The following is a 23,669-nucleotide window of genomic DNA, read 5'->3' on the forward strand; positions in this document are numbered from 1 at the left end:
AAATTTAAAAGAAAAATTGCTCATGAAAGAATCTTTGCTTTCTGAGGGGAATGAACAAGGTTCCTGATGTAGGAAATCTCCTGAACATTCACTTATAGTCATTCCCATTTAGAAAGACACCTGAGCATGTACTTGACTTTAATTGCAATTTTAGCACTTTCCAGAATTAGCCAGGTGCAATCCTTTCACAGAAAGTTGGTTTCTAAATAAACAGGTGGACACGAGTCGAATCCAGAGGAATGGACACAAAAAGGGAACTTTGTGAAACCAGAACAAGCTGACTCTTAGAATTTAGAGTTGGTGTCGTTCTCTGTATTTCTTTGGTGGATCTGGCTTCTGTCCCAGAGGATAAACATTACAATGGATATTTTAATAGTTCATCTTTAAGCTGTCTAGTATCCCTTGTAATGTATTTTTATATGATCAGCCAAGGTGATCAATGCCAGGAGAAAGAGGACTTGAATCTCTACAGCTAAAGGTATAAGCTTCTCCTGCTAACATTGAGACTCAGCTGTGTTATCTTGGCTGTGTATTTCTTAACTGAATAAGAAGTTTGCCATAACGGATGGGCAGAGACCCATAGTGGATTAGTTGTATTTACTGTCCATTACTCAGCCTAGGCAAAACACAGAAGTTTTGTGGTGGCTTTTTTGCAACCCTGTATTTCCCTGAGTCGCAGAGAGTAGAAGAGGCTTGGAAGCACAGTTTGTCTCAACATTTAACATATAATGACATAGTGGAATAGAGGTTTAGAGTCACTTTCTCTGGCTTATATTCTGTGAAAGAAACGAATATATCAGCAAGTGTTTTCACTGTTGCAAGTCCTCTGGATTTTGATCCTGCTTCTACTCCTGTTTGAAACCAATGGTAAAACTTCTATTGACTTTAGGATCTCACTTTGCTGTAATATGATAATGGCAAGCTTCAGTGAAGTAAAATATTTCACTTTTCACTTATAAAATAGTAATCTTTAGTATCATCAGAACAAAAGCTCTTAAAAAGTCATGCTAAAACTACAGCCTCTAAAATATCTCATTTGTAAATTGGAATGAGCTGTATCATTAGCAAAAAACTTTTCATTTGTGAGAAGCAGTTAGGCAGCGCTGTGCCATCCAAAATCTTAATTAAAAAGTAGAACAATCCCCTTTTCCACTTGCCCTACCCTGTGTCTTACTGTAACTTTAATTTTCTACTGCAAATTTTGATATCAAAAGTGATGTATGAATCATGTCTGTTTCAGTGAAACCAGACAAATAAAACCCCAGAAGATTGCTTGTATCTTAATGTGCATAAATCTCATTCTGGACAGCGTGCTCTAAAGACCCCTCTTTACTCACCAAGGAGAGAGGAGGAGGCTGGCATCACTGTGCGGTGCTCCCAGGAGTGTCTCTGAGGCTTCCTGGGAATGCATGCAGACAGCAAGTGCCTGATCCAGAGGCAGGAGCCTCCTACCCATGGGCGAGAGAAGTCTATCGGACCGTTTTGTGCATGAGGGCAGAATCTCAGCCAGGAACTTTTAAAAAGGCCTAAGTAGGTGGCTAGAGGAGTGTTGAGTGCCCAAGCAATTAAGGCACTCAGTCTTTGGGAATGCCTCCTGAATATGTGGAGCTCAAAACCAGTGCAGAAATATAAGGGGAGGAGCACGTTTTCTGGGGAGGGTAGAACAGGTTATCAGCTTTCATCTAAAAGTGTTTGGTGACACTGGCCTTTGAAATAAAATAGGTTAATATGACACTACATTTTTGACCTGAAAGTGAAACATCAAGCAGCAAAGCTGATATTGCACTACTTTTTTGCTTTGTCTGCTGTAGAGAATGAGGCATCTTTCAGTTCTAACTTGTTTAAGTCCAAGTAGTAGGGAAACACAGGTTTTGTGGGATAAAAATATATTCTGTTCTCATTTGAAATCTGCATACCTGAAATTATAGTCTTTGTTGAATGTGCAGATAACTGCCACTCCACACTTTAGCCTTCAAACTGCACCTTCACTTGTTTGGGTAAAAACTCTGTCCTCAAGGTCATGGGATTCAGACCGTGTCGGGCTATGTAACAAATGCTCTAGCGAATCGATGGGAATTTCCCGGGGCGCTCAATCACAGCCCTTCTGGTGGAGGGCAAGGGAAGCCTGCTTCTGTTTTGACCAGCGCTTCATGTGTCATGTTAAAATTTGATGTTCAAAACATTATTAGCACCTATGAAGAAAGAACAGCCTCCTTCCTTTCATTAACCATGATCACTAAGGGGAAGCTGTCACTGCTTATTTAGTTTTTGATGAACTTGAACTTGAGGTTCTTGGTCACCTTTTCTGGTTTGCTCTTGTTGCCTGTGTGGCAGTGCGGCGTGGGAGAATGAGGAGCTCTACTCTGCTGGTAATTTTGAGAAAGTTTCTTTGCCTCCGTCTTCCCATTATTGAAGCTGGGCAATTATGTTTGTTTATGTTCTAAGTGTATCTGTTTGCAGTCTTTTATAAAGCTGGGGTTTTTTTCTGGCTTGTAATTCAAGCAGTTGAATGTGACCAACAGTAACAATTAGTGACTCATTTAGTAATCTGACTGGAAACCTTTATTAGATTTATTTTGCTCATAAAAATGATTGTGTCTAACAAATAAAATATTCTACAGTGCATTGTACACAGCATTTTTTTCACAAACTAGTCATGATTTAGAGAACAATCTTTTATTAATGTTTTAATTTTAGTACATCATTCATATTAATGCATGTCACATTATAATGCCTTTATAAGTACTCTGAGAATATCAAATAAGACATTTAAAAACAACTTAGGAAATAAATTATGGTCTGTTTAAGAATAATATGCAGACATACCTGAGTACATATAATTGTGTAGTTGTGCATATGCTTACTTTAGTCGTGCTTAAGCACCTTATTTAACCTAAGAATCAGAATTTATTTTTAATGTGGGGAAGGGAACCAGGCCTTGTGGGATGAAAAAACACCTTTGAGAAAGATAATAAAAATAAGCAGTCAGCCAAAAAAGAACAGGAAGAAAGAACCAGCCAGCAGAGAAAGCTATGCTTTGGAAGTCAAAGCTACAGGACTAAAGTGATAATTACCAAAATTCAAGCTGAGTTAGAGCTGTAAAGGATGTTAAAGTAAATAGCAAAAGGTTCTTTGGTTGTATAAATAAAAAAAGGGAAACATGATCTTCTGTGAAATAAGACTGGGGTGGCCATCAGAGATAATCCAGCTATAGCTGTCAAACTAAATTAATGTTTCATCTTAGTTTTCAGTAAAGACAATGATGTTGATATTATTAGGAAATCTTTTTAAGTCCTGTATGTGATATTCATCTGCAATTTATTATCTAACTCTCGTCACCCACGTTTAGGAAAGATGCATTCAGACTGGAGCAGGGTAGAGAATAGCTAGGTCAGGGAAGGAATAGAAGATCTAACTCGTTTACAAGCAGAAAAATACAGGCTGAGAGGGGATATAATTAATGTCTAGAGAGTCCTTCAGAATGGTAAATGGTACTGCAGGAGAAGCGCTGCTTCAGCTGAGTGATGTCATTTTCACACAGCAAATTCGTACAAATTTGCTATCACCTTTAGACTGGAGTTGAGAAAGCAGGTTGCTAGTGGTCAAAGCAGTGAGCAGGAGGAGGAAGAAACAAAATCCTAACTGGTTTTTAAGATAGAGCCCAACAAATCAATGGAAGGATAATGTGGTACGGTTCCTGGTGATAACATAGGCTTGGAACTGGCAATGCAGAAGATGTCTCCCAGTCCATGTTCATAAGTGAAAAGTCATTAAACTTTAATCTCCTCTTCCCTCTCTTCTCTCCTTCTGCACCTGTTTATAGATGTTGTCCCATCATGACCTCTGTAAGTACTGTTGAGCACAGCTAGGTAGGAACTGGACAAAGCAAATACAGGACTTTTTTTTCTTAGTGTGGAATCTCTCAGGTGAGGACAGCCACCTCTTCCTGAGTTGAATGAAGGAAAGCATATTACTATCAGTGGTGAGTTTTCATGGAAAATGTATGTTTGCAAAGCTGCGAAGTGTTCTGTTTGTTCAGATCAAGTAATTTGAAGCAACAGTAATACAAATTAGAACAGCTTAAGAAGCGGTCTGAAGCCAGTTTTCATAGAAATGCTCATATGATTTTATTTATTCATTAAGTGACTCCGTTGCAGATTTAACTTCCCCCATTTTACTTCTTTTGTTTATTCATTACAGCTACTTACTAATTATGGGTGAAAGGGAAACAACAGAATTATAAAGAATATCTAAAAAACCCCAATTCTTAACTTCATTGTACTACTGATATCAAAGTCAAACTTTGATGTTTTAGTGGCAATAGAAGCAAGGATTTAGTTTCTACAATGAAATTAGACCAAGAATGTTTCAAATATTAATTCAGCCTAAACATTTTCTGGGATGTTTCTGTATTGCTTTAAAAGGAATGGTATCTTTCATGGACAGGTATATTAAAATCTTAACACCTCGCAGTCTCAGTGCAGAGTTACCTTCAGTATGAGCATGACTTAACCTCTGCGTCTGGCTTTCCAGATAGTGGAACTGGGGTGTGGGGTGGGCGTGGCATGAACACAAACCTTGTCTATGCAGGCAGTGTGAGTGAAGCCGTCATGTGCCAAGGAGTAAATGAACTCAAGTGCAGCAATATATGCTTTTCCAGAGAGACTAAGAGATGAACACTTAGAGAGATCTTCAGGTTATGCAAAGCATAGGTGTATGCCCTGCTTGTTGTGTTTTAAATGGGATCTGAAGGTAGCAGTGCTTTTGGAAAAGAGTATCTGAGAAAGCTTAAGATGATCAAAAGTTTCTGACTTAACTGTGTGACAAAGCAGATGCCCAAAGTGCTTGTAGGCACAGCTGTATTTTTATAAATTCCAGAAATAAGGCATGCAGAGTTTGAAAACATGCCACTTCCAAGACTACTAGGGAAAGCAGGCCTGTTTTCTTCCATGACTGACTGCTGCAGGACTGAAATGTTCCCTGTCAGGAGCTGACCAGTACCAACCACCTCTGAATATGACTTTCTCAGCTGAGCTTCCTCATTTGCCCAGCAGCTGCTTTATTTCACTGCAGTGGTGCCCAAATCGCTTTCTGTAGGCAACGTGTGATTTGACAGTGAAGTTTCACAGTATGTTTTGAGTAACATACAGAGTTGGGAGACACAGAGGTAGCCCCAAAGATCAGAAGGTACAAGCCATTCCTTCAGATCACTGAAGTCCCACTGCATAAGTAAATGAGCGTTTTCTTTACTAAATGTTTTGTTCACTAGGTGATGACAATTCTGGAAGGAAGGTGATTACCTTCAGTTGCTGCCGTATGCCCCCCTCCCATCAGCTCAATCACACCAGATTGCTCGAGTAAGTTTTTTTCCTCAATCTCCTGCATGGACTACTTTACGTTTGATATGGGAACTTCTATTAGCTTATTTCCAGGTGAATGAGCTTTCAGGGAGGAGAAGCAGGAGGCAGAATGTGAAATGAAAAAAGGATATAAGACCTACTAGTTTTAATATTAAGTGAGTGAAATGTGCATTAAACTTCCAGAGTTACTTCACCTGGAATCTTAACTAGAAGCAGCAATTGACTGTGTACTGAAATTAACTTGTCATCTTGATTTTAATAATGAATCCTGACAGTATTTAAAAAACTTAATTCATGATGAGGACCAATGAAAGAGAAATTCTTGTATTTTAGTGCTCTGTACACACGTTCTCAGGAATAGCAGTGTTTGCCTTAATTTGCTATACTTTATCTCCTAAATCACTCAGCAAGAGCATTGTTTAGTTATTTTCATGTTAGTGGGTTTCCTCTTTTTATAAAAAGATTTGCATTATGTACAGTATATTATGCTTAACATTTTTGTATGTATCTCGCTTTGTAATGTTTGGGGGGTTGTGTTAAAAGAGGTTGTGAACATGTAAAATCACAACATTCTTCTTTATAAACTTGCTGCAGCAAGGTACCAGGACATGTTTCTGCCTTGTAGTTTATCACTACAAGAAGATCTGTTCTGCCATGAGATTCCTGTCCTTATGCAGCATTTTAAACCTATTTGGAGTCCTTTCCATTTATCTTCCTATGAAAGAAGGAAAATTTGATTGTTTTTCTTTTTTTTTTTCCAAAAAACCAGCCTCCATTGCCAAAATGTTTGAGCACCTTTCAACCATCAATACCCACCACCTTTGGAAAGGACCAAAGTGCTGTTATCTCAACTTCTCAGAAACAGAGAGGGATTAGAAGGCAGGTTACTTAACCAATTTGTTCGAGACCATGTTGCTTCATTTGTATGCTCTTCACGGCTAGGGTATTTCAACAGCCTTAAGCCAAAGCTTCTTGTGTAGCATAGAGGGACTGTTAGCGCCTAGGAGGAAGAGCCTCACCAGCCTGCTTCTCACCTATGGGATCTACCTGTACCAATTAGTAGGAAATGCCAAAGAAAGGAGTGTGACAAACCATGTTGCTACCAGATCTAAGAATCCTTCCTCAGTTCTGCCAGGAAGCACCTTGATGAAAGTAGGATTTCTAGCCCTCAGACTCTTCTGGACTTGAACACTTAGATGTTTTCCTGTATCTGAGCCTACATCAAATTCATTGGAAAGTCTGTGCTAAGAGAGAACTGAAGGCAGGTGTGTGAGTACAAAGCTAGCAATATAACTATCAAGTGATCTGCTTTTGAATAGTTAGACCCAGATGTTGAGTTTTGAGGAAAAATTGCAGAGTAGGCACAGACTGATAGGTATTTTGTGATGAAATCACTTTAAAAATTGATTTGGTAAAGCTTTTGTAATGTCCCTACAATTCAGTTACAGACTTGGAACAGGTAATTGACTGTACAAAATACTGGTTATTTGATGCCCACAAAACTCTCTCAATTATTTTTAGAAGTACAGGCTTTCTGGATGCAATGTGCCAAGGAATTTACATGATGTAAAATAAAACATGAGGCACTCTGTGTGTAAGAATGTCTGTTTAGATATATTTTAATTTCAAACTCTTTTTAAAAAAAGTCTTGAATGACTTACTACTACTTCTTCTCCCATTAAAATGCCTTTAATGCTTAAGTCAGGGATCAAACCAGCATTTTATTAATTGCAGTGGCAGTCCTTGTCCCAGGCTATTCACAACCTAAGATTTACAGTATACTGAGGGAATAAACAGAGAAATGAGACTGTGGGCATACAGTGTAACAATGAAGTTATGTGCTTTTTCATGCTTTGACTGGATAGTCAAAGTAGCCTTGATACTTGCGGGTAGCCACAGCCTAATAAATGTACACAGAACTATCTATTTTATTGGATGAGAATCACTTACATACAATTAAGAGCAATAGCTGTGGCTCTGTCGCAGAATAGTAAGATAGCATTGAGAATGACATGGGAAAGTTGAAATCTGACATGGCGAGAGATGAGGCCAGATTGTACTCCTCCATCATTGCTTTATTTGAATCATTGAGCTGTGTAATAGGCCATACAGTGTTCTCAATTGTAGGAGAAACTAAAGGGAAAAGCATCTTAAAACTATACCATAAAAGAATGAACACACAGAAATATGCTTATAAAACATGCAGTATTATTTCCAGATGTGATAAGTAATGTAGTTTTTAAATTAGTTTTAAGGGAAATGATCTATGAACACAGTCCTCACAGTACAAACAAGGGAAAGGCAAATATATTCAAGAAAACCGTTTACAGTAACAAGTGTAATTGGCAGTAATTAGGGCTAATGGATTTTTCAAGAATTTAAGAAGTTTTAAATTGAGAGGAAAACCCAAGATTTAGCCTTTATTATTTTGAAAACACATAATGACATTGTTTGCTTGGCTAAAAGGAAGGAATTTACAGAGACCGGAAGAAAGTAGAATAGAAGTTGCTGTCAGTTAAAATCTATCTTTTTAAAAATTTCTTGGAGAAAACAGTCCCATATTGTCTTCACCTTTTAGTTATTCATGAACACCATAGTTTTTGTAACTAAACACTTTCTTTCAAATATCAGGCTTTGCAGTGATGTGGAATTATTGGCAGCACTGTCACTAGAGCAAGATGAACTTGTTAGGTAAATACATTGAAGCTACTGTGAATTTGCAGTCACTAGCATTCTGTGCAAAAATAGCACATTTTCTTTCTTAGTTACTGCTTTAAAAATCTCATCCATTAAACTGTCTTAAAACTAAAATGTTATCTTTCTCCTCAGGTACTTAAAGTATACTCTGGACCAGTATGTAGAGAATGATTATACAGTTGTCTACTTTCACTATGGCCTGAAGAGTCTGAATAAACCATCTCTGAAATGGTTACAAACAGCCTACAAAGAATTTGACAGGAAGTATGTCTCCAAAATATTTGGGTTACTCTTTTGGTTGTGTAATGTCTGTAACTAACGTCCATGAAGGAAGTGGATCTTTCCTGATCAGCCTGCGGCGAACCGAGTTCGTTTTGCCATTGCAAATTTGTGTAATGATATTGGTGCTCTTGGTCTTCCGTGCAGTACTAAGGAATGGCCTGAGTGCTGCAGTGGTTACCAAAGGTGTAAAAAGCCTTGGGAACAAAACCAAGAGCCATTGCCTTTTCTATGCGCTATTTAACAAGATACCTATGATACCTTATTAGTCATCACTCTTGATTATCTCACAGTTGTGCTTGAACCTTTGATCATCCCAAGGCTTAGGTAAAAAGGAAAGACTAGTTTTTAACAGTCCGTGTCTCTCAACCCTTGCGGTGTGCCTCGGTTGTTACATGTAAAGGCCCGAAGGGGCTGCTGTGCTCGTATAGGCTTGACCTTTGGAGTAACAATGGCTACGGCTCGTGGCTTCATGTTTTAATTGGTTAGGGTGCAGTCGAGGCCAAAGCTCCTAGGTAAGTAGCATTTTAATAGTGGAAACTGAAGTTCTGATGTTTATTCTCTGAAAACGCACGCTTACCAGTGGAGCTGAAAGTTCCTGTTGAAGTCACTTAGTCTTGTTTGCAAGTTGTTACTTGATCTACTTGTTTGTAAGTTGTCCTCAAGAGGGCAACATGACTCAAAGCAAAAATACACACAAATAGCTCTTTCCTGATAGAGTGTATGTGCATGTCCGTTTTGGGGGGATGGATCATACATGTCCGATTTTTTCAATTTCAGAGCTGGAACAAGAAGCAAATCCCATAAAAGTTGCCACGAAAAAGATCATTGCATGTTTCTAGACGAGACTGGGATATAAAATCCTGAGCCCTTCTCAGGACTGCACACCCTCCTTTGAAAACTGAAGTTGAGATGTGCGCGACACCTTTTGGTGTAGTGCCAGAGCTCAAACTCTTTTGATCTCACCCAATAACGTCCTGAAACTCTAAAACCCATTAAGCAAGAAGATGGGGTTGTGCACAGCAGCCCTCAGAGCTGCAGTGGGAAGCTGTCATCTGAAGCCCTTAACTACTTTCACGAGATACTGCTTTCCACTCAGCAGCAGACTGAGAAAAGTTTTTGGTTTTGCTAGTAGCTGTCTGAGTACAGGTTTTTTTCTGGAATTGTGTAAGGGAGAAGAAAGGTAAAGGGTCTCTCATATTTTGTCTCTGGTGAAAGATTTGGACTACCATACTGGGTTTTGCTGTGCACGGACAATTCCTGAAAATAAAGCAATGTATGGAGCTGGAAGCCTACCCTGCTGTACTGTTTTACTTCCAGGAGAATCCCAAGCCAAATTTACAGTTTCTATATGGGGAGAGGCAGTATGAGGGTAATAGCTGCTTCGGTTTTGTTGCCTTGCATAAGTGCACAAAGTCACTCTCATTTATGCCAGAAATCAGTTTGTCCATTTCCCCACCCTGACCCAGAAAGCAGGAGAACCAAAGAGGAACAGAGAAGCCCAGGTAGCTGGGCAAAACCAGGCAACCATACACCCATCATTTTATTCACAGCTGGAACTCCTTAGCATACTGTCATTGAGAAGCTCAAGGCAATATTCACAGCCCAACATCTATGTTCTGCTGTATTAGCCAGAAAAAAAAAAAAAAAGCACCTTTCAGACTTCTGTGTGTGTGATTTGGGGGTCAAAGGAAAAAACAAAGGAGAGTACAAGGGACGGTAGTAATTAGCTAACATAATGAAAGCAAGTGTTCAACAGGAATAGTTTCAAAAGAATAGATTGTGCTTTGAAGGTTCACAGTGGGCATTTAATTGTAATCTAGGAAACTATAAAGTATGTAAGCTTCCACAGAAGCAACAGCTTATGCTTGTTGCATCAAGGTACAAAACAAGCTTAAAATGGAAATTGCAGTAAAGCAACTCAGGTGTTTTTCTTGTTAGTTTTTCTTGTTGATTTTGGGTTCTTATCCACAGTGGTGCCAGTTGCACAGGGACAGTTGTTTGCTTGTGTATGAGGGCGGCTTTGGGTAAACCGTTCCTTTTCATTCAAAGATGTATGGGCCCAATTACAACAGTTTTTCCTTTTAGGTTTTAATTGCTGAGTTGGTCCCTTTTTCCCCTCTTACCTTAACCTGTTACAAGAAGGTTTTTCTTAGGAGCTCACAATCTTTTTTTTTTTTCTTTTTTCCATGGTCCTTTTTTTTTCTGACAATGCATGGTGAACACTTGAGACGGGCACTCCCTACTGGGAAGCAAACTTCGCAAAGTAGTAAGCAGCAATTTATATATAAAAGCAGGATATTTCGTTATGCGTTTCTCAATTTCATTTTGCAATAACACTGAATAAGAGCAGAGTCTTTTTGTGCAGTCTGGTTTCCATTTCATTTTCAGCCTACTAGAATCTATTTTTATGTATCATGATATGGTAAAATCAAGCAACGCTATAATGGAGTAGGGCCTTTGTTTCATACAAAGGGGGACCATTCAATATAAAACAGCACATAGTCAGCTTCATCTTTAGTAATTAGTAGCAAACCAAGACAAAAGTAGTGGTACTAAGCTACACACAAAAGATTAGGTGTAAATTTCACATCTGAAAATTTAGAAATTTTCTCCAACAAATGAAACTCCTGTAAGCAGAAAATAAAGGGAGGTGAGGGAAAGTAGGTTTTTTTATATCACAGGATTTTTTATAGACTTCATTCTCTTCTCATTTTTTTTCCAAGTTGCCTAATTTCCCGTCTGTTCCACTGTTATTAAACCTGTGAGACAGCAGACATTGGTTAGGATCATAATAGTGTTATCTTGGCCTACTATTGTATCATCAAAACTGACCATGTTTTAAAACTGGGGTTTTTTTTATTTTATATTCAGTTCTTCTGAATTAGGTCTTTTTAATGTATTTGAAAGAATGCTGTATAATGTTCCTGTAATAATACCTCCCATTCAGTTGTAGCTATTCACTTGTACTGTCTATGATATTCAAAAGTCTTCTAACAATTTCATTTTCTTTTCCTAGGTATAAGAAAAACCTCAAAGCACTCTATGTCGTACATCCAACGAACTTCATAAAAATTCTGTGGAATATCTTTAAACCTCTTATAAGGTACTTGGCAGTTTATTCAACACATTTTCCCATTTAGTTTAAGGATGGTTTGTTCTCTAATAAGTTGCTTTAAAAAGGCTTGAGGTAAAATATGTCAGGTAACAGCACAATAGCCATTTAAACTGTCTTGAACTAATGAGTAAGGTGAGCTTAAGCTTGGGTATGAATAACAGGGTAGAGTTCTTTTCTTTCTAAGAAAAGGGAGTCTCAATTCATAGTAGTTTTACTCGTATGTTAAAGCACATATCACTTTAAAACATAGTTACTCTGTGCACCATGAATGACTTTTTTGTCGTCTTTGAAAGCTCTTAGCACAATAGAACTGGGTCCGTGACTGGAGTTACTAGGTGGTACGGTAAAGCAGATAATAAATGGTTAACCTTCAGTCTGATCTCAAGTGCTGAGATGAATGGGAATGATACTTCTTGTGTGTTCAAAGTTAATGGATAAGCCCTGAAGTGCCCATAAGAATTTGAGATGGACTATATAATGGTGAAGGTGGGTGTATTTTACTGGCGCATTCTTTTTCTTTGCATGGTAAAAATTGGTGCTATGTCCAAGGAACTGGCAACAATGGGCAGGTATTGCTAAGTGCTGGGATAGTTGGGCTTTCTTAGTTTCCGCTCCTGAACTTCTGTCACTTTCAAAGTATTTCTGACATTTTGCAGATTATATTATGAATGTCCTCAGGGCTGAAGGATGAAACAGCTTATCTTGAGAAGCCATAATGAACCAACTAAAAATGTCTGTTACAGTAACTTGCAATTGATTCAATTCTGACTGGTAGAAAGCTAATTAATTAGAAATGGGAAGTTGAACTTCTAGACAGATCAGAACATGTAAGAAGCATGAGAAAATAAAAAAGTAATTACAGCTAAAAATCTTTCCTGAATATGCCATTCTTGAAACAAGAAGACTGTCTATGGATCTTTGTTTTAACTGGCAGTAAAATAAATGCCAGTGATCCAGGATGTAGACCAATGGTGAGAACAGTGTGACAGAAGCAGGAGGTCCAGTAGCTGATAGTACCTCAGGAATGGGGATGGATTTTCCTTTTGTTCCTAATTGGCTGTAAGATGGGTGTGGAAAGCTTTCTTAAAAAAAAAACCAACAACCCCAAACAATAAAACCAGAAAAAAATCTTGTTGTACATTACAATACTCGGATGAAACCAGCTTTCTCGGGGCAGCTGAGTACTCCTTGGGAATAGCTCCAGGCAAACGGGTTTGGGACACCAATGTTTTTCAGTCTGTACATGTTAATGCACTCGAGGGAGCCACAGCTGGACAACAGCTGTGCTATTTGACTTAGACCAATAATTGGATGCTAATTCTTAGAAAAGTTTACCAGTACCTGTTCCAAATATGCATTTTCCCATGTCTGTGTAAATAAGATGAATACTTTTTTCCTTGGGACAGTACGATACACTGGCAATTAAATCTTGGTTTACTTTGGATGTGAAAATGGGTGATCCTGATAAGCTTAAGCATTTGTATCTAGGACAGGAAATTCAAACCAGCGTTTGTCATCTTAAATGCATCATGATCTTGACCTTCTGAACCCCCTACTTTCATCAGGATTGCCTGTTCTTGTCTGTGCTTGTCTTCTACCAGTGTGTACCTGGAGGCTTGATTTGAGTCTAATTTAGTAACACTCTACTCTCTGTTGTTAAAATATGTGACCAACAGAAACAGAGATATTTGTGCACGGGCACTGACAAAATAATTCAAATCATGAGCAAACTCTAAAAAGGTCTGTAAGCCAGAAGGCAGGAATTAGCTGAAGCTAGGAAAAAATACGTTTACTGCTTAAAATGGTTTAATTACTGAATGCTCACATGCATTTGTGGTTTGTGTTGAAGCAAGTTTGGGTTTGTCAAGCAAGTAAAGGAAAACACAAGAATATAATTTTAAAACTGAAGTGTAAAAGTGCCCACGTATAATTTGTCTAAGTTGTACTCTCATTGAATACTAAAACTTATTAATGTTATTAATTTACCAGAATAGTACGATTTAAGATTTGTTCGTAGTACCTGTTCCTCCCAGTTTAGACTAATCTTATCTTAGTAGATCATGCTTTTATTTAAGTGTCAATATTAAACCAAAGCTCACAAAAAGAATGGAGAAAAATCTTCTGGATTTTCTGTTTCCTAGCTTTGCTGAATTATAGCTCAGACTCATTTTTAGATAGTGTTTCCAATAGATGTAAAATAAGTTTCACTATCAAGAAACGTGTATTTATTTTTCAGAGGTGTGTTAGTACATTTGGTACCTGTTAGAACATGGCCTAAGTACCTTTACACAAACAACATGTTTGCTAAGAACTGGATAAATGACAGTTACTAGAGTGAAGAACAAAAGTAGTAAGTATCAAATACAAATACTTGTATTTGAAAATTTTTAAGAAAATGTAAATACTTGAAATTTTTCAAGCTCCAGAAGTTGATTGAACTCCTTTCCAGTCCCAAAAGAGATGAGCAAGTGTCACATACTTTTTCCAAACTGCAAAAAACCTATAAGAGCACGTGTAAGCTAACAGAAGCTGCCCACCTGTTAGCAAAGCAATACATATTTAGGTGGTGGTGGTGGTGGTGGTCATGCCTTTCTAAGGAACAGCAATAATTCCTAATTACCCACAATTTAGTTACAAATTATGCATTCTGTAGCATACCCTGTGTTACCAGGGATGATAGTTACATAGAATTCTGTGCTGGCCTGTGACTTAGGTAAGATATTGAAATCACAGGCTGTTTTGGATAAAAGACACACTGAAATGCTCTGAAGTTGTACACACACAGACTGATATCCATCAGTGTCCCAAAATGACTTGCCTGTTAGCAAAATTTAGCTTATTTCAGTGAAAAGCTTCTAAAATGCTGAAGTGACTTTTATTTGTACCACCTCCCACTAGAGGGAGTGTGTGTATGTGTATTTGACAATCCAGGGATAAATTCATTAATGTGAGAGAATTTTTCTCCAATTTTACTATCAAAGTAAGTTGTAGCAAAGTACAGTTTTTATCATAAACACCTATTATTTTGCTTGACACTTCATTACAGGACAGATAATTTGTGTTGTGGAAAAATATGAGATTATTTCAGACCATGTATATAAATCTGTCGCTGAACCTTGTTTGAACACCTCAGCCTGTAAGTAGTCTATCATTGTGGCTGAAACTCAAGACCTAACTAGTGGTGCTTGGTGCTTCAAATTTGCAAATCCTTTTTGTGCAACTCAGAGAAATGCCTTATTATTCAGTATGTTTCCTAGAAGCCATCCAGCCCTTTTCAAAACAGGTAAAGCTGGTGGCCCAGCACTTCAAGGGTATACACTATCCACACTCTGAAAATCTCGCCTGTCGCTTACTACTTTATAGTTTGTGTCTACAGCCCCATTATTTAATCTTCTGGCAGGGAGGAATACCTAAATAACACAAACATCTTGTTCTGTTGGCCATGTAACATTTTCTCCAAAGTTAACAGTTCTTTTAGTGAGCTTTCTAATGCTGTGTGAAAGCTGTTTTTTAGTGGCTTTAAAGCAGTGTTTTTCATATCTATGCTAATCACAAAACATTCAGATTGAAGTCAGTTATTTTTATTCAAATCAGACTCTCAGGCATGCACTGTATATGTTTGATCATATGAAATGAAATACATCTTATGTCTCCTGCTGCTTCAATTACAGTCTAATTTTGAGTTGCATCAGCACTTACATTTTTGCAATAGAAACTAAACCTTTCATAAATGTTCCTCCCATGCTGATTTTTATACTTCTTTGTGGTTTTGTTTTGGTTTTTTTTTTTTTAGCCACAAGTTTGGGAAAAAAATCACCTACTTGAACTATTTAAGTGACCTGAGAGAGCATCTCAAATATGACCAGCTAAATATCCCTCAAGAAGTCCTCCGGTATGTGGCATGTTTAAAATACGTTGTCTCACCTTTTCTCGGGTAGAGTTACATCCTACTCACTGTATTCCAAGCAGAATGTAGTCCTATATCTTCATTGATTAAAAGTCTAATTTACCTATTTGTGCTTCATTGGATTTAATTCTGAAAGCTGCGTTGCCATCAAAGATGTGCTGAAGTGCATCAGGTGTTTAGGCAAGAGAATGCTATATAGTTCTCTACAGATTTGGAACATCTCCATCTCAGTTGTGGAACATTTTCATAGTGTAACTGCAGCTTCTGTGTGAGTGTTAAGCAGTAATGACATATGGATTGGTTTTGCTATCAGTATCACGTAATGTTCATGGGCAAAAACGTAATCCTGACCTCTTTCCCTGCATATTGTAACAGATTAAGTGACGACTTTTTGCTAAAAGCACTCCCAGTCAGCAAAACGTTGATTGATTTTAAACTTTATGGATATGTCTATTGTTAGCAGATCTATTACTTTTATGCTGTGCCTGTATGTTTGTTAGGGAGGAATATTGGAGGGGGGCGGGAGAGGAGAAGAAAAATAAATGTATAGGGCTGGAATTGTCAAGTGCCAGTATTAGTATCAATAACAGTCTTTTCAACACAGCACTGTACATGGAAATGCTTTGATGTACTGACAGGAAGTGATTTTATGTCACTGCTGAATGAAAGTAACTGGAAGCTTTGATTATGACTGTTATTGATGCCTGGTGGGTTTTTACACACCTTTTGTGTAAATATGGAATAGCAGAAAATACCTTACAGCTCTAACGTTATAAATTGGATTGCATGGTTGCCAGAGAAAGGGGAGTTGTATTTTGAGTAGCAAATAGGTTTGAATTTTGCTGTTAAATTATAGTGCATTCCTATATTTTTGGACACATTTATTGCTATACTCCATTGGCTGAAGCAAAAGAGCTCCTCAATGTCTTGCTTAAGTGTTCTACCACAAATACTTCTTAAAAATTTCCGTAATGCTTAAATTAAATGCAAGTTCTGCAAGACCTACAGCATATACACTATTGTCAGTAGATCAGCACCATGCGCAATACTGGTAGCTCCTCATATATATAGTTTGTCAGCTGTGGTGCACAGAAAATCTGTGATTTCTTGATTTTTGCAGACACGATGAAAATCTTCGGCAGAAACAGAAGGGAAAACTGCCACCTGTGGTTAAGGTTCCTCCACCACGGCCACCTCTACCTACCCAACAATTTGGAGTCAGCCTGCAATAGTAAGCCATGAGATTTCTAAAATATAAGACTTCTATACCCTGCAGTCTTCTGTAATGTGCAGATTCACTGGACAGAACATCTGCAAATATTTTATTATATGTTTAATTTCTCATTCTCTTTGAAAGCCACAAAACTATGAGACTAGACAATAGGTTTTATGAATTCAGGACAGTTCTGGCACTCACAGTGACCTTCCTGGTCTTAATGTTCACAATATCTTTGTGGTAGTTAGCGCTAACATGGCCACACAACTTTTCTAGTGGACAGAAATGTGCCCATATATGTCAGAGCCCTGAGCTAATCTGTTGCTGGTGGATGATGGCAGTATGAAAGTGCTTTGGAGATATTTAGATGGTGGATAGCAAAGCCAAAACAAAGCTCCAGCCTCTAAAATGGGTGCATAAAGCTAAAATGGATGCTTGAGCCTTTATATATTGTTGTTTTGTTGCTCGCATATTGTTCTGATCAGAGTTTTATGAAATGAATAAAATCACTCTCTTCCAGAAATGCCCTGACAGCTGTTTGCGTAGATTATAGCACTGCATGTGGTATAAAAAATGATTTACTTTACACAAGGAATGGGATGGCAATAGTACTTGCAAGATTCAATTTTGGTAAAAAACAACAAAGCCCACAAAACCTTCTAGCTTCCTACCCACAGTCATTTCTTTTGGAGAGCTATGGAAAACTGTCTTTCTATGGCATCCTTCTCAAACACAGCCAAAGGATATTGTTCACTTTCAGCAAAGGCAGTTTAGGCTGCGTGATACACGGACATTTGTCGAATCTCCTCCCACCCGCAGTCTACTTTTCTGGTTCTAATGATTCAGCTGTAAATGAGATATAAAATATAATTTTCCCCTGGTTAAATGTTAAACATTAGTTCTCTCTGGAAGGCCTGAAATTAGAACAATCAATATCTATTGTGTAAGAGCTACTATGACATTAACTTTTATGATACCTCTTTAGAGTTCAGCCTAACACTTGAAACACGGCTAACTCACTTCCTTAATTCAGAGAATATCTTTTAGGTGGGCTCTACTGCATCATTAAGAAGGACAATGTTTTATGCCACTGCTGCAGCTGTTTGCAGGCATCAGGGCACACTGTCACTTGCCTCCAGCCCAGCCTGCCTGCTCAGACAGCTCTATCAAACTTCTCGCAGGCTTTTGTGATCAGACAGCACGTTGTGTTCCACTCTTACCATCTGCTAGTCATATTTTATTTCTGTGACTGTGCCTGAACGGTAAACGGTGTCTTTTGCTGGGCTGCACGTGGTGAGATGAAGTGTGGTGGCCACCCTTCCTGGCTCTGCCACTCTCCAGCTGCATTACCATCAGCAAACTACGTCCTTGCCGCATGCCTTAGCTTTCCCAAGTATAAAAAGCATGGCTACTTATAAAGAGCTTTTTTGTGGAAGATCTATGGGTGGAGAAACACTGAGCAAGGCATTACTATCACTTTTGACCTGGAGAGTTTCAGCACTGGTGATGGAGGTGCTGACAGACAGACGCCCTCTGTGAGAGGGTGCAGTTCACAGCGCTCAGGTGTCCAAAATGGACGTAAGTGGGGATTTCGTTCCCTCTGTTTTCCCACCCTTTTCCAAATTCCCTCTTGCAGAAGAGATGGTGCTGCGTCACCATGTAAAAATCGCAAATAAACAAATCCCATAAAGTTAATGGAGGAGAGGGAATGGTATGTGTGGAGAGCTTTTAAAATCTGAACCAAAAAAAGCATCAACTTTCATCTGGATGAATGAATTGCTAATTCCCTCTCCTTTTATGAACTGTATAGACTGTAATGGCAAAATGGCAGTGACCTCCCATCTGTCTAGCAAAGAGGCAAGTTTGAAGTCTTCTCCTGGGTGAGGCTCTTCCATTTTTCTGAAGACAGCTACAGAGAGACACTGATTTTGTTTTGTATAGGCTTATGGGAATATGTGTGCTGTGTATTTCATTACACTTAGTAAATTTGTCTTTTCAGAGATGCTGCTGAGAGAAAGCTACGGTTGTTAAAGGACTGTTTCTCTGTGGAGTCTTTTTCTTTAGTTTAAGAACAGAAATTACAAGGCCCATAGGCCTGAAGTTTCTTCAGATTCAGTATTTCTAGGATGATGATTTTTATTCGGTCAGTAAAAGGTTGGTGAATGGGATTTATCCAAAGCCCTCATAGGTGGCCTGATTTTGATAAGATGTTTGATAATGGTGTTCTGATGAGTTCTGGCTGTGGAAGGTGGTAAAACTGTACCCTTTTGAATGTGCCTCCCTAAAAGCAGCAGGCAATGCTGTCTCTGGTAACAATTCCTCATTTAACTTTTTTCTCCGTTTATATTGGTTAATACATTTGCTTTCCAGAGCTATAATTAAAAACTAGAAGAGCCAAAAGTGACTAAGCATTGGTTCAAAATATCCCACTTTTGTCCAACAAGCAGGGGGGAAAAAACCCTGTTTTGTTAGGACAGCAAAATGAAGCTGAAGGAAGTTTCCATCTAGACACTGATAAATGACTGTCTGGACCAGTGCCTCATCTTGGAGGAATCTGTTAACTCACAATGACGTTTTTAACCTTGTAGAGTTGGATTTTCAAAATGACATCAGGCAACTGGGCATTTAAAAATCATGGAAGGTCTGTGAGACCTGGGGATATAATTCTTTGAAATATAATCTATACTGAATTAGGTTTAATTTATGAGCAAGCTGAAAGGCTTATTATCAGGTTAGTTCAAAACTTTTCTTCTTTATGTTACCCCATCCACTCAGGATCCAAAATCTGAATTTTAAATGGCTGCATTTGATCTCTTTAACCCCTCAGGGTCACCCTAAATTCTTTGTGGGGAGGAAAGAACAAACAGACACCAAGCTGACTTCATCTTAAGTGTCCATCCAGCTTCATTTACATTTACTTGTCTGGGATCTAAGTGTATACTTTGTTAGGCACAGATGTGTAGTTGAAAACTTTCCTTACTGCAAGCTTTTGTGACGACTCAATAATTCGGTCTTTGCAACTAGAACTTGAACCTAGTACCAAGTTGTCCCGAAGTTTCCACTGAAACTACACTAATTCAAACAATAATAAATGAGCTTAGTAAAGGTAGTTAAATCATCCAAAGCTGGCTTATAGGATGTCTTTAAAATAAAGCATGGGGGACCAAAAAAGATTGGCTCTCTCCCTATTTAATTCTTTATGCCTACATGTGCAGAGAAGATTTGCCCAGTTTACTGAATGACAGTCCTTCCATTGCATTTCTGATCCCCAGCCTGGATTGCCTGGTTGCCAAATTGCTCCTTTAAAGGTTTGAACTCACATTAAAAACTATGTGATTTTCCTGAAAATACAGAAAAACACAGCTGAAACTAGTGTTCATCTTCATGGGGATATCAGACAGAACAGTCCTCCTGAGGACGTTTTGTCCACACTTAATTTTTCAGTTATAATTTAATGGGAGTATATGCTCGGATTTGGCAGGTACTTAAGAATGTGTAGCACAGAGTGGGTGGGATAGTCTGCATGTTTAGTGTTTATTATGTCCTTTTCTAACTTGCTAATTCAAGCTGCTTATGAGCAGATAAAGTGAGGAGAATAACAACTGTAATGAGCTAGTTTAAAGTTTTATTAAGCCTCATGTCATGCTTCCAATAGAGGGCAATAGCAGGTGTTAGCAGGAAGCGGTGTTAGAACAGGGCAAGTGTACAGTGATACTTCTTTGGGTATAATGTCCTAGCTTATAGTGATCAGAGACTGACAGAGGAGAGGACTACAGTACTATGGAAATTACTTTCTCTTACTTACCAGTAGCTATCACTTTTATAAATCCAGATATTTCAAAGAATGTTCCTGTATTGTGTTGATATAGCAAGCCTATTTTTTTTCTGTTCTTTCAGCAATGCTGCCTTTACACACAAAATGTAGAGCAGCAAGAATTAGCCATTCAGAATATATAGGATATATTTGTACTATGCTAGTTTGTACTGCATGTCAGGGTGAAAAATAGGATTTTTATTCTAAAAGCCATTGGTAAAGATTTTATGTTTAAAAAGGCAAAGAAAAATTTGGGGGGCTGCTTATGTTGATCAGATAAATATGCTTAAAATGCACAAATAAAGTTTCCTAAATTTGCAACAATTTAAAGGAATTAATAATTGACTATATGGGCCAAGCAGCATCATTGTCCTCTGCGGTATGTTTAGCAAGCTCCTATAAACCCCTGTTGCTGCACCCAGTTGCCTCTGTAATCAAGGCAGGCAACAACTGAGCTCCTGCACAGAGCACGGAGTTGACCTTGACTGGGTATTGACATTGTTCTGTGTTCTCCGATTAGTTTTAAAATCGAAAATTAAATGTCTTTTGTGGGAAGAGAGGAAATGTTTTGGTTTTCTGACTATTGCTATGGATGGAGAGAGGGGGCAGAGAAGATGCACAGAATTGGCACAACTGTACAGCTTTTGCTTGTTGAATTGTTATCATAAACATTTCAGGGTGCTTTCCTTTTGGTCATAATCTTTCTGCTTGTGCATGCTGTGCATGCATGACCAGGGAGGAAGAACGCATTCTAAACCAAATCTCAGCATGTCTCAGCAGGGAAAAAATGAAAAGGAGAAGAAAAGCAGAGAGAGAGAAAGATTATCACCCAAGAATACTTAATGACACTTCAGAACAATGTGTAAAGGCCTTTTGTGATAACTGTCCACTGTCTCGAAATGAGTGATTGGGTGTATAACGTGTTGCAGTAACTAATCATATATCCTACAGCAAGGAGTACTCATTCTCCCTGGCTTCTGTGTTTACCAGACTAGATCCCTCTTGAATCTGACATGTTCCTACAATCTGATTCAGATCTGTAAATCAGTTACAGAAAACTACACTGTGCACTGTTATGCTTGTCTCTTCAGCAGAAAGAGTAAGAGACCTCTCATTTCAAATCGCCCGTAGTAGGGCCTGATCTCCAATGTCGGTTTGCATTGTCCATCATAAAGCACAGCTGCTCATCACACCATCCTGAACAAGGCAAGAAAAATGCAGATTACTTGACAGAATCCACAAAGAGAGGATAGAGGTGTAATTTCATTGACCTCTGAGCCGGTCTGTTTTACATTAGCTGAAGTAATGTCCCTATTATTTTCTGTCACCTCAGGTACAGTAAACTGAATGTTATGTCCCACATTGTGAAATGCTATGAAAATATGCATCCCAGCTTACCCCAGTGTTGCAAAAACAGAACAATCCTTTGCATGTGACTTTCAGTGAATATCCTACTCTATTTTAAAATGCCGTTTATCTTGAGGACCTCTTTCATTGTGCTGGGAACAGAACCTTTCCTTCAAGGGAAACAGGAATCCTGTAGAAAATGGTAGAAGTGCAGAAACTGTATCTTTTTTCCTAGAAAAAGAAAAATGATGTGTAGGTTTTATTATTACAAATTATAGCCCAGTTATTTGTCTCACTTCTCTGACAGATAAACTAGTGCTCAGCAGGAGCAAGTGCTGTAAATAATCAGTTTGCTATTTATACACTGAAATGGGAAACACATTTATGGGTAACAATAATAATTAGAAAACATTTATAAAAAGCTGCTGGGTTGCTATTTGGTGCCTCTGGAGTGAGCAGCTGTAAGAAAGCAAAAACAATCAGTGCAACTTCAGAGAGACTGACAATGGGTTCCATGAGCTTAAATTGTCAATAATAAAGATGTAACAGCTTCCAAGCAAATTAAAGTCTTGATGATGTTCCCATTTAAGTGAATTAGGCTTTCAACTAATTTTAATAGAAGTTGCCCTAAATGTTTAGGGTACTGATCTGAATACATGAAACAAAATTATTTGACACACAAGGAGTGTGTTATAACTCCCTATTAGAAAGGCTAAAATAAATTCCTTACCTTGATTTGCTGCAGGCTTTTACTTGCCAGTATCCTGAACACTGACCTTCGTACTGACCTCATCTCCCAGCCTCTTTTCTTGTTTAGTCCCTTACCAGGGGATATAATTTCACCATGGATTTCAAAGTTGAATTGCATGCTGTGCAAAGAACCCCTAGAACTTCCTTGTGTGGTTTATTAGCAAGGCTAATTTATTAATGGGGCTGCACAGTCACTGCCTGTTTTGTTCTATGTTGTTGCAGCAGGGTTGTTAGACAACACTGATCTGCTGCGAGAGAAAATATTTCACATGCAGAAGCTGCCTTTCAGAGCAGGGTGGGGGGTTCACGTGTTCTGTGTTCGCATGGCCCTGTTCCCTTTGCTGTGGCCAACTTTTGCAGGGGCTGGTATGAGAGCTCATGGTACTGAAGCAAATTTACTTACTAGTTTTTCCTCTCCAGGGTCTAGGTGGATGGCAGGGGGAACCTGGGTCACAGAGCTGGTCTGAGAGCACTGCACAACTCTTGCATGGTTGTAACGCTAACACTGACCTTCTGCTCTACAGTTTCAGCAGCATGCCTGAAACTACTGTAAGATTGTTGAAGCTGGAAGGAGCAGGAGAGACTAGGAGTGACGGGATACATATCCTGAAAGGGGCTGAGAGGATTTTGCTCTCAGGACAGGTACTTTGTTTGTCACTGTGTGTAAGAAGAGGATGCTGCTCTGGGGACTAGGTCATAAGCTTGGTCCTGGTAGCATTTCAAGCTATGGCCTTCTCTAGTCAGTGAGTGCTTCATGGCCTCTAGCTTAGCTCTCGTTAAGATGTCTGTGATAATGGGGAAGATTAAGGTTGGACTTGGTCTTACAAGTCAGGTCATAAATCTTTCTTTTGGCCATTATCCTGTTGTTATGATACTGCAGAGAATGATTACTCCAGCAAGTCCAGTACTGTTTCATATTGAAATTAATGGTGCCTTGCCAGCGTGTAAGGACAAGAAGTTGTATCATTTAATCTAAAGATCATACTTGCAAGCAGCGGCAAATGATGAGAATTACTAAAGTATAAAAGATCATACTTTAGGATTATCTGAATTAAACTTGTTTATTGCTGTCAGTCTGTCTTTCTGCAAGTGCATTGCATACGTTGCAGAATTTATTTGGTCAAATGTCTAAAATCATCATGTTATGAACATGGTTTTATGAAACTTGGCTACACTTTTTA

General features: G+C 38.5%; 1 protein-coding gene across 3 annotated transcripts in view; it reads left to right on the plus strand.

Annotated features, from left to right (window-relative positions):
- The window catches only part of ARHGAP8 (Rho GTPase activating protein 8), a 90,667-nt gene that overhangs the window by 38,149 nt on the left and 28,849 nt on the right, over positions 1-23,669 (plus strand). For all 3 annotated transcript variants that reach the window (XM_064461141.1, XM_064461160.1, XM_064461150.1), the window contains 5 exons: positions 5,270-5,357; positions 8,190-8,321; positions 11,356-11,442; positions 15,248-15,346; positions 16,482-16,592. In XM_064461141.1, the coding sequence (XP_064317211.1) occupies positions 5,270-5,357; positions 8,190-8,321; positions 11,356-11,442; positions 15,248-15,346; positions 16,482-16,592 (517 nt within the window). The remainder of the gene's footprint in view (positions 1-5,269; positions 5,358-8,189; positions 8,322-11,355; positions 11,443-15,247; positions 15,347-16,481; positions 16,593-23,669) is intronic.

Source organism: Phalacrocorax carbo, chromosome 1 (assembly GCF_963921805.1).
Source record: "Phalacrocorax carbo chromosome 1, bPhaCar2.1, whole genome shotgun sequence".
Classification (NCBI taxonomy): domain Eukaryota; kingdom Metazoa; phylum Chordata; class Aves; order Suliformes; family Phalacrocoracidae; genus Phalacrocorax; species Phalacrocorax carbo.